The sequence below is a fragment of the Canis lupus genome, chromosome 2, assembly GCF_048164855.1.
Source record: "Canis lupus baileyi chromosome 2, mCanLup2.hap1, whole genome shotgun sequence".
In the NCBI taxonomy this organism is placed as follows: domain Eukaryota; kingdom Metazoa; phylum Chordata; class Mammalia; order Carnivora; family Canidae; genus Canis; species Canis lupus.
Window position 1 is genome coordinate 54,731,260 of NC_132839.1, and position 16,952 is coordinate 54,748,211.

General features: G+C 43.1%; 1 protein-coding gene across 11 annotated transcripts in view; it reads left to right on the top strand.

Moving 5' to 3' along the window:
* PRC1 (protein regulator of cytokinesis 1) overlaps window positions 1–16,730 on the top strand; it is a 27,349-nt gene extending 10,619 nt beyond the window's left edge. For 5 of the 11 annotated variants that reach the window (XM_072800211.1, XM_072800264.1, XM_072800255.1 and 2 more), the window contains 13 exons: window positions 671–793; window positions 2,828–3,061; window positions 3,133–3,303; window positions 4,125–4,274; window positions 4,784–4,931; window positions 5,835–5,971; window positions 7,841–7,936; window positions 9,439–9,585; window positions 9,781–9,891; window positions 11,650–11,760; window positions 12,498–12,674; window positions 12,994–13,035; window positions 14,625–16,730. In XM_072800211.1, coding sequence (XP_072656312.1) covers window positions 671–793; window positions 2,828–3,061; window positions 3,133–3,303; window positions 4,125–4,274; window positions 4,784–4,931; window positions 5,835–5,971; window positions 7,841–7,936; window positions 9,439–9,585; window positions 9,781–9,891; window positions 11,650–11,760; window positions 12,498–12,674; window positions 12,994–13,035; window positions 14,625–14,696 — 1,719 coding nt within the window. In that variant the 3' untranslated portion in view covers window positions 14,697–16,730. The remainder of the gene's footprint in view (window positions 1–670; window positions 794–2,827; window positions 3,062–3,132; window positions 3,304–4,124; window positions 4,275–4,783; window positions 4,932–5,834; window positions 5,972–7,840; window positions 7,937–9,438; window positions 9,586–9,780; window positions 9,892–11,649; window positions 11,761–12,497; window positions 12,675–12,993; window positions 13,036–14,624) is intronic. The other 6 variants (XM_072800282.1, XM_072800300.1, XM_072800219.1 and 3 more) reach the window with 5 other exon arrangements.
* Window positions 16,731–16,952: the final 222 nt, after the last annotated feature.

Consider the following 16,952-nt stretch of genomic DNA (forward strand, 5'->3'; position numbering starts at 1 on the left):
TGAGTAGTACTGGTCTCTTTCCTGTGGGACAGTAGTATGGATACTGATGTCTCATTGGAGATAGTTGTAAACAGACACTAGGATGTCACAGGCTCTTCCTGTTTGTTTTTTCAAAGATTTTATTTATTTGACAGAGCACAAGTGGGGAGCCTGGCCGGCAGAGGGAGAGGGAGAGGGAGAAGCAGGGAGCCCAACATGGGACTCAATCCCAGGACCCCAGACCATGACCTGAGCTGAAGGCAGATGTTTAACCAACTGAGCTACCCAGGCTCAAAACCATCTGGTTTTGTTTCTGTTTAAGTTCATTCTTTTCTCTTTTCTTTTCTTTTTTTTTCTTTTCCTTTCTTTCCCTCCCTCCCTCCCTCCCTTCTTTCCTTGTTTTATTTATTCATGAGAGACACACAGAGAGAGGCAGAGACAGGTAGAGGGAGAAGCAGTCTCCCAGTGGGAAGACTCTCCCAGTCTTCCCATAGAAGAGATCCTGATGCAGGACTCAATCCCAGGATCCTGACCTGAGCCAAAGGCTTCGATACACAACCACTGAGCCACCCAGGCACCCCACCCCCTCTCCGTTTAAGTCCTTTCTTAAGAATTTGAAATTATGAAAGTTGGTTTGGGTTTTTTTCCCCTTTGGCCCCATACTTTTATGGGACTGTTTTCTCTCCCGTAGGATCTCCTGGATATGATGATTGCTGAAGAGGAAAGCCTGAAGGAAAGGCTCATCAAAAGCATATCCGTCTGTCAAAAAGAGCTCAATACCCTGTGCAGTGAGTTACACGTTGAACCATTTCAGGTATGTGGTGGGGCCTCTGGCTCCTGCTTGGGTCTGATATTTAGGAAGGAACTCTGACTTGGGGGTGCAGGTGAAAAGTTTCCTTATAGAGTTCTGGCCATAAAAAGTGGGGAGAATATACCACCTAGTTAGTTCCAGCAGAGTAACTTTCACTTCTGTAAAGAGTTGCCCTCTTGAGAGATGGAGCCACTAATAAGTGTTGCAATGCTTTGATTAAAAAGAAGCTTCTTTGGGGCACCTGGATGGCTTGGTAGTTGAGCATCTGCCTTTGGCTTGAATTGTGGTCCCTGGGTCCTGGGATCGAGTCCTGCATCGGGTTTCCTGTGGGGAGCCTGCTTTTCCCTCTGTCTGTGTCTGCCTCTCTGTATCTCTCATGAGTAAATAAGTAAAAACTTAAAAAACAATAAAAAAATAAGCTTCTTAAAATTTTTTAACTTTAAGGAAAACCTAGGTACAGATGGTACTATGCTATTCTTTCTCTGAAAGAAAATGAAAAGCATTACCTAGGAAGCAAAAGTGCCTAGTGATACAAGGGAAAGTTGCCAAAAAGCCTGCCTTTTTGGGTTTTTTCATACCCAGTTAGTTGCATACTACTGAACCAGCCAAACTGGCTACTTGAGAAGAAATATCTCAAAAGCTGGAGTGTCTAGAGACTGTAGTTAGATTCCAAGCATGCATGACTATCTGTGTACCAGGCTAAGAGGTTGGTATTTTGTGGTCCAGCACAAGGCAAGGCTGGAATGAGGATGCCAGCAAGGATGAAATGAGTAACAGGATAGAGGTCCAAAACGTGTCCCTGGTTAGAACCAGTAACACTAGTGTTGGGATCATAAAAATGAAAAACAGTGTGGAGCTTGGGGAAGTGATTAGAATAGCTGTGACTGCAGGGCCTCATGGCTCTAAGATTCTTGAGTCCCTCTCCCTGTTACAGGAAGAGCTGCCCAGGTATCTAGATGGAGTCAGCCTGGGAGGGAGGCCACGTTCGTTCGTTCGTTCGTTCATTCATTCATTCATTCATTCATCCGATTTTACTTATTTATTAGAGCATGAGTTGGGGGTTAGGGGTAGAGGGAGAGAGAGAAACAGACTCCTTGCTGAGCAGGATGCCCAGTGTGAGACTCAATCCCAGGACCCTGGGATCATGGCCTGAACCGAAGTCAGACACTTAACTGAGCCACCTAGGCGCCCCTGGGAGACCACCTTCAAAGGGTAAAGGATAATTCATACCTGGTAGCCAAGAGCAATCATTCAGACCATGACATCATAGGAATTTCCTGGAATCTACAGGAAAAATTATATATACATATACTGATCATATATATATATATATATATATATATATAGATAGATAGATTTTAGACGAATAGTTTCTTCAGTTTTTTTTTTTTAACTTTCAGTATGAAATTAGGTGATAAGTTAGATATACAGTGATATATTTCCCTTATTCATGAGAGACACAGAGTGAGAGAGGCAGAGACACAGGCAGAGGGAGAAGCAGGCTCCATGCAGGGAGCCTGATGTGGGATTTGATCCTGGGACTCCGGGATCATGCCCTGAGCTGAAGGCAGACACTCAACCACTGAGCCACGTAGGCACCCCAATATATTTTCCTTAAATTATGACCGTTTTTGTTCACCAATGTTGAATAATATTGTGTAAATTTTTAAATCCTATAATTTGCCACTTTCTCCCCGTTAATCAGTTGGAGTAGAGCAAGGACTATTAATTTTTATTGGTTATGTGATGTTCTTAGGATTATTAGGATGAGCATCATATTATAAGCTAAATATACTACCCTGAAAACTCAAAGCAAGCTTTCCAGCCACTTTCTACCTCTTGCAAAAGTGCCCCTGGTACCTTTCCTTTTTCTCGACTTCTTTAGGAGATCCTCTTTTATGCCATATTTTGTTGGCCATGAGTTGACTTATTTGTAAGTTTAACTAAAAGTCTGCCATCCTAGCTCTCTTCCATTGTCCTCTTCATTTAAAGAGATCTACTTGGAATCTTCTCACAATGGTACTTTGTCTCCTGCAGGAAGAAGGAGAGACGACCATCTTGCAGCTAGAAAAGGATTTGCGCACTCAGGTAGAACTGATGCGAAAACAGAAAAAGGAGAGAAGACAAGAACTGAAACTACTTCAAGAACAAGATCAAGAGCTGTGTGAAATTCTTTGCATGCCCCACTATGACATCGACAGCAACTCAGTTCCCAGCTTAGAAGAACTGAACCAGTTCAGACAACACGTGGCCACATTAAGGGAAACCAAGGTAAGTGTTTGCATTCATACTTCGGTTTTAACTTTCCTGTAGGTACTTGTAATCATTTTTTTTTTTTATAGGCATCTAGACGTGAGGAGTTTGTCAACATAAAGAGGCAGATCATACTGTGTATGGAAGAATTAGATCACACCCCAGACACAAGCTTTGAAAGAGATGTGGTGTGTGAAGATGAAGATGCCTTTTGTTTATCTCTTGAGAATATTGCAACACTACAGAAGTTGCTTCGGCAGGTAATGACTACTCACATTGTGGTCTGGGATCTCCAGTGTCCAGTGATTTGAAAAAAACTTGACAGTTTTTTCCTTCAGTCTTAAATAAGCACTATAAGTTAAAAGAATGAAGGAGGATAAAGATATTAAATGAGGGGCTGCCTGGGTGGCTCAGCAGTTGCGCATCTGCCTTCAGCTCTGGGGGTGATCCTGTAGTCCCAGGACGAGTCCCACATTGGGCTCCCTGCATGGAGCCTGCTTCTCCCTCTGCCTCTGCCTCTCTCTCTCTCTCTCTGTCTCATGAATAAATGAATAAAATCCTTAAAAAAAAAAAAAAGATAGTAAATGATGCAACCTTTTTTTTTTCTTTTTAACATTTATTTCTGGCTCTAAGAATATGAAATTGAAATTTCGGATGAAATAATATTAGTCATATGAATGAGCTTAGTGTTCATTTTTTTTTTGTTTTTTAATGTTATTTATTCATGAGAGACAGAGGCAGAGACACAGGCAGAGGGAGAAACAGGCTCCATGCAGGGAGCCTGACTGGGACTCAATCCCGGGTCTCCAGGATCACGCCCCAGGCTGACGGTGGCATTAAGCCACTGGGGCTGCCCAGTGTTGAATTTTTTTAATTAAAAATCTAAATCCTAATTCTTGGGGTTTGAGATCCTACCATAATGATAGCTATACAGTTTGTGTTCCAAGTCATGAAAACACACCTCTTCACAGTCTAGTAAAAGTGCTTTTCTGTGTGGGTCCAGACATTTCTTTGCAGGAAGCTACAGGGCTGGCTTTTGTGTTGCTATCTTTGCCATAATCATTGGCTCTCCTTGCTATAGCTGGAAATGAGAAAATCACAAAATGAAGCAGTGTGTGAGGGTCTGCGAGCTCAGATCCGAGAGCTCTGGGACAGGTTGCAAATACCTGCAGAAGAGAGAGAAGCTGTGGCCACGGTTATGACTGGATCAAAGGCCAAGGTCAAGAAAGCGGTAAGAAATCCAATGGGCAGAGGGTCAGCAGTCGCAACTAGTGTCACGTGTATTGTCTTTACCAGCGTCTGCCTCAAGTGAGCCTGTTTTTAAGGCAAGCATTAGACCAGGGTGGCCGTAGCCAGCTTATCTTCTCTCCTTTGTGTACATTTCTTAGGTTTCTGGCTCCCATGGTATCAGTGTTATAAAAAGTGTCTGTTGGGGCACCTGAGTGGCTCAGTGGGTTGAGCACCTGACTCATGATTTCTCTTCAGGTCATGATCTCAGGGTCATGAGATCGAGCCCCAGGCCCAGCACGGAGCCTGCCTGAGGTTCTCTCCCTTACCCTCTGCCATTTCCCTGCTCTCATGCTTGCTCTCCCCACCCTCCACCTCCAAAAAACTGTTGATTTAACTCTAGCTTTGTGTTACAATTTTATTTGGGGTGTGGGGCATGGACTTTTGAACTTTTGCCTTCCTATGTGAAAGCAAATGTATGGCAAGCACCTTTACTAAGTCTCTATGTTACAGCTGCAATTGGAAGTGGATAGGTTGGAAGAACTGAAGATGCAAAACATGAAGAAAGTGATTGAGGCAATTCGAGTGGAGCTGGCTCAGTACTGGGACCAGTGTTTCTACAGCCAGGAGCAGAGACAAGCTTTTGCCCCTTACTATGATGGTTTGTACAAACACAGTGATTTTTTTTTTTTTTTTAAGATTTTATTTATTTATTCATGAGAGACACAGAGAGAGAGGCAGAGAGAGAAGCAGGCTCCATGCAGGGAGCCCAACGTGGGACTCGATCCCGAGTCTCTAGGATCAGGCCGTGGGCTGAAGGTGGTGCTAAACTGCTCAGCCACCCGGGCTGCCCAAAACACAGTGCTCTTGTTGTGGCCTCCTCACTTGTCTTTATGAAGGCAGCCATTCACCAGCACGTATTTTCCTTACTGAACAGATAGAGCACCTTTTCAAGCCTTTTAGCATAAACTGCCATTCCTGTATAATTAACATTTGCAGATGCTTCTAGCAAAGGGTCTCTTGATTTCTGATATAGTAAATCACCACAGTCTGTAGTTGTGAGGCTCGTCTATCAGGTGCTTACTCTATGCCAGGCTCAGTGAATCCTCATGGCAAGAGGTGAGGACATGAAGGTACATAAATGTTCAGCAACTTAACCCAGAGGGATGTAGCAAGTAAATAGCAAAGCCCACATCTGAGCCCATGGAGTTCATTCCCAGGAGCTAAACGGAATTCTGGTCTGGCCTGAACTGAGTATAAAGATGAGATTGTCTACTAAATTTTTAGACATTTTCTGTGAGCAGGATGGAAAGAAAGAATATGAAGGAGACCTAGAACAAGGTCAGAGATGCCCTAAAGCTTTGAGAGTCTTAGCCCATACCTTAGCCCTTAGTGCCCCTTCCCCAGGTTGATCATGTGATAGGGCTGGCTTTATCATCTGCAGTCTATACTTACTGCATGTGTCACTTTTACTATAAGGAAGAAGGAAGTTGAAATGAGGGACTAGTAAATTGGGCTACTAAACGCTAGAATTTTTGTAAACTACTGGGTCTGTATCTCGCAGAGGACTACACAGAAAATCTGCTCCAGCTCCATGATGCTGAGATTGTGCGGTTAAAAAACTACTATGAGGTCCACAAAGAACTCTTTGAAGGTGTCCAGAAGTGGGAAGAAAGCTGGAGGCTTTTCTTGGAGTTTGAGGTACCACCCCAGCTTCTGTTTCCATGGAGTCCATAATCAGTTGTTAAGGCCTAGCCTGCACGGAGCCAGGGTGCATTCTCCTTTGCTCTCTGCCAGGGTTCTCACACCCTGTCTTTATCACGAAGTCTCTGAATTACCACTAACTCCTCTGTATTTGTGAAGCTTGTACGTGGGACACAGAATACCATCAGTGCCTTCAGGAAAGTAGCATTCCTTGCATGTAGGAAGTCCAGGGCAGGTATGGCTGTTTCACAGCCAGGGGTGCCCCAGGCTTCTCCAGCCCATGCATGGCTCCCCACCCACTGAGAGGTGAACATTATCCTCAGGTCCACGGTGACTTTAGAACTCTTACTGTTGCACTTTGAGTATTGACCCTCCAGCCCCTCTGAGGGCTCTTCCAGCACCTCTGCCTGCACACCAGCTGCTGCTGAGGCTGGGGGAGCTGCTACCACAGATAAATTCAGGTTCTCCGTACCAAGGAAGGAGATAGTGAATGTTGGGGCAGGTAGTTCGTAATATGCTTACATTCCAACTTCGTGGTCTTCTTAGAAAGTTGCCTTTCTAAGTGTTAGGGCACATTTCTATAGTCTGAATTCCATTTTTTCTGACAGACTTGGTACTCATAGCTTCCCTCTGAACTTTTCAGAGCTAGGGGCTGGGTCTTGGATAAGCCAGACGAGACTTGTAGGGGAGAAGAAACTCACTCTGAGCTTGAAGAGGCCGTTAGAGAATCAGTCAATCCCTTCAAAGTCACAGGCTAGAAACTAGGATTCAAATGGAGAGAGCTGTATGAGGTCTTACAGCTGCTTGAGAACAGATGTTCTAGCCCTCAGCTACTCCTTAACTTGTGGTTGAAAGCAAGAAGGAAGGGTCTCATTGACATGCCAGTATTTAGGGAAAAATCAGAAACAAATTGCCATCCCCTTCAGTTAGTGTTTATAGGCATTCACCAATCAAGCGGTCTTGATGGGAAACAATTTCTTCATAGGCTTTGCCTCCAAATTGTCAAGATTGTTTCTGGTTTTCTGATGATCTGCTCTGCTTTTTGAGTGTGTAAACCTAATTTATATATACAAATTACAGGCTTAAATACCGTTGTGATACACTGTATACACGATACAGTAACAAGAAGTGGAAAAGAAGCCTAACACTTTACATTTTTACTTGCCCATTTTGTGAGTGTTGATTTCATAAAAACCAGATTATCAGCCTCTTAACTGGGCACATTTAAGCTGCATTGTCAATATGCTAGGAGTGAGTGGGCAAGTAGGGGTGCCACCCTAAGCCCTCCTGAGTGTAGACCTCTCCCTTGTCCCTCCACATGTCTCATTCCCTATAACTGACAGTCATCTTTGACATTAGAACCAAGGGAGGGAACCAATGACATTGTGCATTACACGTTAAAGCGTATATTATTTTTTTTTTTTAAGGATTTTACTTATTTATTTGAGAGAGAAGGAGAGAGCATAAGCCAGGGGGAGAGGGAGAGGGAGAAGCAGCAGCCGCCACAGACTCCCTGCTAGCAGGGAGCCTGACGAGGGTCTCGATTCAGGAACCCTGTGATCATGACCTGAGCTAAAAGCAGACGGTTAACTGATTGAACCACCCAGGCACTTCCTATCATACTTTTAGATTAAAAAGGAAACAGTACTTTTCCTACATGCCATTGGATGATCTTGCATATGCCTATAGTACTCACACCCCACTCTCTTCTCTTAGAACACCACAGCTTCTCATCGCTGACAATGGATGGGAACGTAAAACTGAGAGTCTCCTTAATATGTGTTAGTTTGACAACAGGGAATCTTAGCAGAAGTAACTAGTCTGACTCTCTCAGGGCTTACTCTAATTAAAAGGTATTTTTCACAGAGAAAGGCTTCAGATCCAAGTCGATTTACAAACCGTGGAGGAAATCTTCTAAAAGAAGAAAAGCAACGAGCCAAGCTTCAAAAAACACTTCCTAAGGTAATAACTGCCGCTGAGAGTTTTTGGTGCTTGGCTACAAAATACCTTTTTGTATATCCTTTGCTTTGAATTGTCTTGCCCCAGAACTGTCTTCTCTTCCAGTGCTTAGGCGAGGGTGGTAAGTATATACCGAGCCTTCCTGGTGTAAGCCTTGAATATCACGGTTTATTGGCTTTTTATGGCTGCCATAGCAAAGTGCCACAGCCTGGATTGCTTAAACAACAGAAATTTATTTTTTCACAATCCTGGAGGCTAGAAGTCTGAGATCAACTATCAATATGGTTGGTTTCTTCTGAGGCCTCTTCGACTTGTGGATGATTTGCCTTCTCCCTGTATCTTCATATGGCTTTTTTTTTTTTTTTTAATTTATTCATGAGAAACACAAAGAGGCAGAGACATAGGCAGAGGGAGAAGCAGGGAACCTGATGTGAGACTCAATCCCAGGACCCTGGGCCTAGGCCCTGAGCCAAAGGCAGATGCTTAACTGCTGAGCCACCCAGGCATCCCAACATGACCTTTCTTCTCTATGTATCTATGTCCATATTTTCTCTTAAGGTCACCAGTCATGTTGGATTAGGACCCACCCAAATGATCTTATTTTTTTTCCCCAAATGACTTCATTTTAACTTCATTACATGTATGTCCAAAAAAGCCACATTCTGAGGTACTGGGGGTGGTAGGGGCTTAAACATGAATTTGAGGAGGGTACAATTCAGCCCATAACATAGGCAAGCTTTTGAAAAAGTGCTGTGAGCTTCATTATGTTTTTTTTTTGTTGTTGTTGTTGTTGTTGTTTTAAGATTTTATCAGAGAGAGAGAGTGCACGGGGGGATGGGGGAAGGGAGAGGGACAAGCAGACTCCTCACTGAGCAGGGAGCCTGACACAGGGCCCAATCCCAAGACCCAGAGATCATGACCCAAGCCGAAGGCAGGTACCAGCTAACTGAGGCACCCAGGCACCCCTCCTGTTGTCTATTTTAATAATAATTGTTAGCATTTATTGAATTAAGTACCAGATACTATTGCAGAATATTTTCCATTTATTTATTCATTTAGTTGTCACAGCATCCTTATGGAATTGGTATCATTTCCATTTTTGTAGATGAGGAAATGGAGGCCCTGAGAACTTAAGTAACTTGCTCACCTTTTCATAGTCAATAAGCAGTAGATCAGGTCGGAACCCGGATAGTGGTGCTCTTAACATACACTGCCTATTTCATGCTGCTCATCTTCCCCAGTGCTGCCTCCAGCTTTAGGTGCCAAAACCCGAGTTAGACTATGGGTTCTTGCCCTTTCCCACCTTCATGTGTTATGAATAAACTATCCCTAGGCTTTGCCTCCTGGTCACTCTGACCTCTACTCATGTGGGTCTAGCAACCTGAAGTTCGTTTGGCTCATGGTGCTCTGGGGCGGCGTCTTCCTTTGGGAGAATCATTTCATTCAGGCTTTATATTTATATCAAAGAGTTGAAATAATTAGCATGTCCTTGTCTGTGGTCTCAGTTGGAAGAGGAGTTGAAGGCACGGATTGAAACATGGGAACAGGAGCATTCGAAGGCATTTGTGGTGAATGGACAGAAATTCATGGAGTATGTGATGGAACAATGGGAGATGCATCGACTGGAGAAGGAACGAGCCAAGCAAGAAAGAGTGAGCGAGCACAGTGTGGGACGAGGGGACAGTGGGATGTGAACAGCCCAGGGTCTCTGTCATGGGTGTGGGGTGGCTGAAGACGTAGCCCCGGGTATAGGGACTTGGCACTAGATTTCTGGCCCTGTTTTGTCCCATCTCACACTTGTTCCCTTCCTGAGATTTATCACTATTGCCTCTGACTTTGACACACAGCAACTCAAGAACAAGAAGCAGACAGAGACAGAGATGCTCTATGGCAGTATTCCCCGAACCCCCAACAAGCGGCAAGGCCTGACACCTAACAGGCCTGGCAAAGTGCGTAAGGTAAACGTGAGGCTATGAACCGCTGTTTATGGGGGGTGTTGCTGAGGCTAGGACTCTTGGCCACATTTTGGCTTCTGCCCAACAGATGAGAAAGGGTTTCTTAGACCTTCTGGGTTGGATTCACCTAAAAGTATGAATGGAAGACTATACCGTACCCCCAGTAGCATTCAAAGGTTCATCCTGGAATTCCAACAAGTGACCATGGTATTCTGTGAAAGACTTTCTTGTTTAGAAAATGGAATATTCAGCACTCCTTAATCTCTAGAGCAGGAGCTTGGGGAGGATTTTTTAAACTTTTCTTAGATAAATGGAATAAAGCATTACTTCCCTTCTCTTTCCTCAGCTTAATATTTTATAACCTATAGCTTAAAAATCACCTCAGGGGTACCCAGCTGGCCCAGCTGGCTCGGTCAGTAGAACATGTGACTCTTGATCTCAGGGCTGAGAGTTCAAGCCCCACGTTAGAGGTAGAGTTTACTTTAAAAAAAAATTGCCTAAAATAAACTCCAAGAGGATCATTGAAAATATCTGGTGTTTTCCCTGGTTTTAAAAAGTTCTTTTTTAAGATTTTATTTATTCATTCATGAGAGAGACAGAGGGAGAGGGAGAAGCAGGGCCCTTGCAAGTAGCCCGATGGGGCACTCGATCTTGGGACTCTGGGATCATGCCCTGAGCTGAAGGCAGATGTTCAACTGCTGAGCCACCCAGGCGCCCCTAAAAAGGCTTTAAAATAATGTATTTTTACAAACTAGAGATCACATATAATTTGTCTTTTCCCTACCTGGTATTGGTTGTGATTTTTTTTTTTTTTCATAGCATTAAACTGTCTTCAAACACACACTCATTATTAGCTGTCCATTCTGTCCTTATCATTTATTAAACCAGCTCCCTATCATTATTACATCGCATTTTTTAGATTTTACTTAAGATTTATCTATCATAGAGAGTGTGTGCCCATGCTTTTGATCACAACCTGAGCTGAAATCAAGAGTCAGAGACACTCCACTGACCGAGCCATCTAGGTGTCTCTACCTAGAGTTCTTTTTTTTTTTTAAATTTAGTTTTATTGAGTAAAATTGGCACATAAAGTGTATGCTTTAATAAGTTTTGACATATGTATACATTCTGAAACCATCATGAAACCATCACCACAGTCAAGACTGTGAACACAGCTATTGCATGCAGTTTCTTCTTGCCACTATGTGTTCCCTTACTCTCCCACAGTCCCTGGCAGCCACGGATTTGCTCTGTCACCACTAATTAGTTTGCATTTTCTAACATTTTATATAAATGCAGTTATACAGAATGTATTCTTTTTTTGGTTTAGCTTCTTTCATTTAGCATGGTTTTTGTGAAATTTACCTATGTTGTTGCATATTTAATAGGTCACTCCTTTTTATTGGGGAGCAGTATTCCCTTCCATGACTCAACCACAATTTGCTTGTGCCTATGCATGGACACTTGGCTTGTTTGTGGTGTTTGGGCTATATTTATATACAGGTCTTTGTATGGATGTCTGCTTTCATTTCTCTTGGGTAAATCCCTAAATATGATAGATACAGAAACAAAAAAGCTGTACCATTTTATAGTTCAATCCAGATAGAAATTGGCTTTGAACACTTACCATAGGTGTCCTCAAAGCTCTTAACCATGGAAACCTATCTTAGACTCTTCCCTAATATTCCTTTCTCTGTAGTGTGGTGTAGGGATGGGCTGCTGAGCATGTTATCACACCTCCGTAATCTCTGTTCTTCTTAGCTAAACACTACTACCATGTCCAATGCTACAGCCAACAGCAGCATCCGGCCTGCCTTTGGGGGGACAGTCTACCGTTCCCCTGTGTCTCGACTTCCACCTTCTGGCAGCAAGGTTAGTATGCTCTGTGTACAAGGACATCCCCAACACAGCTCCAGCCCATTTATCCAGGTGTCCCACCTGTTGGTTCCAATTTCTAAGATCCCTGGAGTCTGTTTTCATTGAGATGCTGAGAGTGAGCTAGCTTACCTGAGAGGAAAAAAAAAAAAAAACAGAATGGTCATTCTGAACCCCATTAGTATCATGGGAATCACTGGGATGTGATTCTGTGGGCTTAGTTCAAAGCCTAGTCTTTAGCTGCTGCTGAGTGTTGGCCTAGTGTGTGGGTTCCAGTCCAGCGACACGACTGCTAGACAGAGTCGGGGTACTCTCACATAAGGAGAGGTGGGGAATATGTGCTAAATGTGTCTTTCAGGTATTTTACAGACTATGCTCAAAAGAAGAGTTCTGTGGGATGCCTGGGTGGCTCAGTGGTTGAGTCTCTGCCTTCAGTTCAAGGCGTGATCTCGGAGTCACATCGGGCTCCTTGCATGGAGCCTGCTTTTCTTTCCTGTTTCTGCCTCTCTCTGTGTCTCTCATGAATAAATTTTAAAAATCTAAAAAAATTAAAAAAAAAAAGAATTCTGCAAATCATTAAGAATTCTTTTTTTTTTTTTTTTAACCAAAAGTAGAAGATTTACAGACCCATGAATAATATAACGATAGTATCAGCCTTTGGCCATTTGCACATGTGCATGCACGTGTTTGTGGTCATTATAAGTATGATGGACAGATTTCTCTTTTCCCTCTAGCCAATCATCACTTCCACTTGTTTGGGGAAAAAAACACCCCAGGCTGGCAGGAACGGAGCCAACAAGGAGAACCTGGAGCTCAATGGCAGCATCCTGAGCGGTGGGTACCCCGCCTTGGCTCCCCTCCAGCGCAACTTCAGCATTAATTCTGTTGCCAGCACCTATTCTGAGTTTGCGGTAATTCACCTTTTCCTAATATCTACCAGTCTCTGGGGAGCACACAGTTGGGGCAGAGTGGGTATTTTCCCAAGGGCACCCAGGCTGTTAGGACAGTTCTTTGGAGGCTGAAAATCCCTTTCTTGTCTTGACCATGGCATGGGTGGGGTGGCTTAAGGGAATACTTAAGAAGGAAGTTGGCAGCAGCAACTTGACATTTAACCTGGATCCTTCTGCCTAAGAAATACCATTCCCTGGCTGCAGGAGGTGACCCTCTGATCACTGGCCTGGTGCTCTCTTGGTGGAGTTCTTGGTAATTGTCGTAATTCTTTGTTCTTAGAAGGATCCATCCCTCTCTGACAGCTCCACTGTTGGGCTTCAGGTCTGTATGGCAACCCCTGCATGTCCCATGTCCATTATCTAAACTGATCTGTCACGTCTGCTGGCTTAATTCCCGTCTGGGCAAGGGGCTACACTAACCAATAATCTCAGCTGTACTCTCATAGAGCGTTTTTTGTTTTTTGTTTTTTTGTTTTTTTTGTTTTTTTTTTTTACAAAGGAAGCAGGAATTCCTAATGTGGGCCTTAAAAATACTTTGAATCAAGTTCCAACAGCCTAACCTGCTGACTAACAAGAGCACTTGTTCAGACTTGAATTGGATTCTCAGCCCTACATAAAGTCAGGCAAAGTTTTTTTTTTTTTTTTTTTTTATCACGTATTTCAAACTAGAAGACCTTCTCCCTCCCTAATTGTGATACCAGCGGCCTCCAATGTGCTGGAAAGGAGAGGCACCATCATGGGAGGGGCGCCCCAGCTGTGTGCTGCCTATCATGAGGTTCTTGGCCTGTGTGCTGATTATTTCCTGGAGTATATGCTTTACTAACCCCTTGGGGCTGAACTGATAACTTCCTGTCTCCTGTGAGCTCACTGATGCTCGTTTCCTTGCCTCTACCTATTTATACTACATTGAGCTGCTAAAGCATACGTGTGCAGCGCTGAAAGAGGTTTTTCCAGGCACTCCTCTTTCCTAGTAACCTGCTCTGTCTTTACTAACACTTAATTGCAGTGCCCCTTCCCTAACTCCCTCAGCCTCTTCCCGTTGAGAGGCAAGACTGCTCCTCACCCATGGGGGGGTCATGGCCTTGAAGCCATCCTGCCAACTCTCGTTGCTGCAGTGACGGAGACTAGGGCACTTGCCCAAGACTAGAACTTATTTTGAACGTTGAAACTAGCTTTATGTTACAGCACTTTTTTTTCCTTCAAATTACATGATTGGTATGCTTTTATTTAGAGAAGTGAATGTTGCTCTGGCTAGCTGACTGCTGGGCAGAGGGTCCCATGTTCTTTTGCTTGCTTGCTGAGCCAAACCCCAAGTGGATGATGATATGGGGCTTAACTGTACCTGCTTATCTTTATGGCAAGACCTAGGGAGGGGAGGTTCATCTGGTTTTGGTTGCAGGCAGCACGAAAGCCAGTAGCCTAACCTCTACTAACGTCTTTCTGTCTCTAATGGTCATGCATGCTTTACCTTCTTCTATTCCATGTACTCCAGCATGAGATCAAATCACCAGCAGGTTACAAGGCCCTCAGCCCCAGGGATTGGTAGATAAATGGTCTGGCCCCTTGCTTTATAAAGGGCTCAAAAGACCAAAGGTTGTTGCCTGCCTAGCTTGACAACTCAAGAGAGTTGTGAAATGTAAGGGATTTCTCTTCTGTGAAGTTGTAACAGAATGCACTGGCTAAGGAAAGGGGTCCTAGAGTCCATGTGCACAGACTTAAATCTATCACTAATAGAATGGTGCTCAAAGTCTCTCATCTTGTGTTTCTAACAAAACCTGTGCTGGAGAGGGACCTTGGTCTCAGACAAACAGCCCTCAGGGGACTTTGTGCTGACACTTAACCCATGCTTACAAGGGTGGGGCATGCAGGAGAGGGACAGTATTCCCACTGACATTATTTATTTTTCAACAGCGAGAACTTTCAAAGGCTTCCAAATCTGATGCTACTTCTCGAATCCTCAATTCGACCAACATCCAGTCCTGAGAAGTCCTGATCAGTCACCCAGCTTGGCTTCCTGTGCCTAGACTAGATCTAATTATACAGAGGTGGCTTGATTTTTCTTGAGTTTAGGTGTGCTTAAAAATCTAGACAGGTTCCACTACCATGGGCCTAACTTTGAGAAGTGAATGAGTGTTAGAGATGAAAGTCCATCATAGGCTTCACGGGTCTTCAAAAACTTGATTTTGTTTTGACCCAAGAAATAACATTAAAACCTAGTTTATAGCTGTAAGTGCAAATTTTAGCAGATGGAACCTAATTCTCTCTCTACCCCATAATTCTACTTGCTGAAGCACGATCAAGGGCTTTTGTTGCATTTTCACCACTGTGTAGGAAAATGATTTTGCCCATCCTCAGGGTATGGGACGTGAAGTAACGTTGGCTTGTTGTACACTTATAATTGGTAATTAACATCTTTTTTGCTTAGGGATGTTCATTTAATGTGATAGCTATGATAGCTTTGCTCTCTCACCTGAGCTCTGTCTCCACCACACAGGATAGCCTTCCTCCTGATGAGGATGTGTAGGTGTCAGAAGTTGAGATGGCCTGACCTACTGCCAAAGAGGTGACAGGGAGGCTAGAAGCTCCTTTGTTAAATTGTGTACAGTTCTGTTATAGAGTGCAATGCCCTTTGTGGGGATGTGTGTACAAACACACATGCTTGTCTGAACTGTTCCTTGAGTGTTCCCCCCCATCCCTGTGCCCACTGTGCTGGACTGCATCTACCCCCTGCAGGTGGCAGCCAAGTTGGGAGGCTGTTGGGTTGGGCCATTTCTGTCCTGGAGACCTGAACTTTGCACATATCAGTACTGGGGAGTTGCTCCTGCTACAGCATCCACATCTTCACTTTCCTTATCGATCACTACTCTCCCCAAAGCACTATTTATTCTTACTCTGTCTGTCTGTGCCAGTACTACTGTCAGCACAGCCAGTGGTTCTCAAGAGCTTACCAGCATGGGTTTGGTCAGAATCAGCCATGCTGTTTATACATGTCCTGTTTTTAAAAATATAAATATATTCTTAAAAATAATTAAAGTGTATACTTACCTTTCAAAAGAATTCATTGTGGTATGATGAGTTTTCCCCCCCCAATCACTTTTTGGTTGGTTTGGTCTGTGGAAAATAGAAAAGACTAAAAGAACATAGAAGAAATTTTTAGGAGTATGATTTTTATATTCTTCCATGCATTTATTTCTAAATTGAAAATATTTATTTTGAGAAAAGTATGAGAGAAATAAAAAGTCCAACTCCTGATATATAAAGGCGCTGAAGTAATCCTAGGAAATTTCTGGTTGCATTGGTATCTGTCTTTAATAGGATTAGCTTTTAAAAACCTTTTGGTTTTTAAACAGCCTTTATTATTATTATTAGTTTTTTTAGAAAATAAACACATTTAAAGTGGTATACTTGGATAAATTTTGGCAAAGTATATACACTTGTGAAACACACAATCAAGTCCTGTTACCTTGATTTTTTAAAGGTCTTCTCCCAGTCTGTGGCTTCTCTTCATTTTTTTAACGGTGTCTCTGAAGAACAGAGATTTAATTTTGATGAACTCTGCTTTTCTTTGTATGATTTTTTTTTTTTTTTTTTTTTTTTATTCATAGAGACAGAGAGAGGCAGACACACAAGCAGGCACCATACAGAGAGCCTGACGTGGGACTCAATCCCAGGTCTCCAGAATCACACCCTGGGCTGCAGGCGGCGGTTTACCCCTGCGCCACCCGGGCTGCCCTGTTTTTCTTTGAATTGTGCTTTTGTTGTTCTAAGAAATCATTACCTAACCCAAGAGATAAGTTTTCTAGAAATTTAAAATTTATTTTTATGCAAAAAGGTTTTGGGTTTATGCCTGTGATCCATTTTGACTGTATCTATGGGTACGGGTCCAGGCATGACTTTAAGTTCATTTTCTTTGCACACAGATACTGAGTTGTCTAGCAACATTAGTTGAAAAGGCTGTTCTTTCTCCACTCCATTGCTTTTGTACCTTTGTTAAAAATCAAAGATGATTTACATCCATTTGTCCTATGTGGTCTTGATTATTGACGATTTACTATTAATTCTTGGTTAACACCTGATTTCAATTTTATAACTTTTTTTTTTTTTTAATCATTTAAGTAGGCTCACCCTGTGTGGGGTTTGAACTCAGGACCCCTGAGTTGCATGTTCTACCTACTGAGCCAGCTAGCCATTTATACTTTAAAAGTTACTTTGGCTGTTCTAGGTCCTTTGCATTTTCTT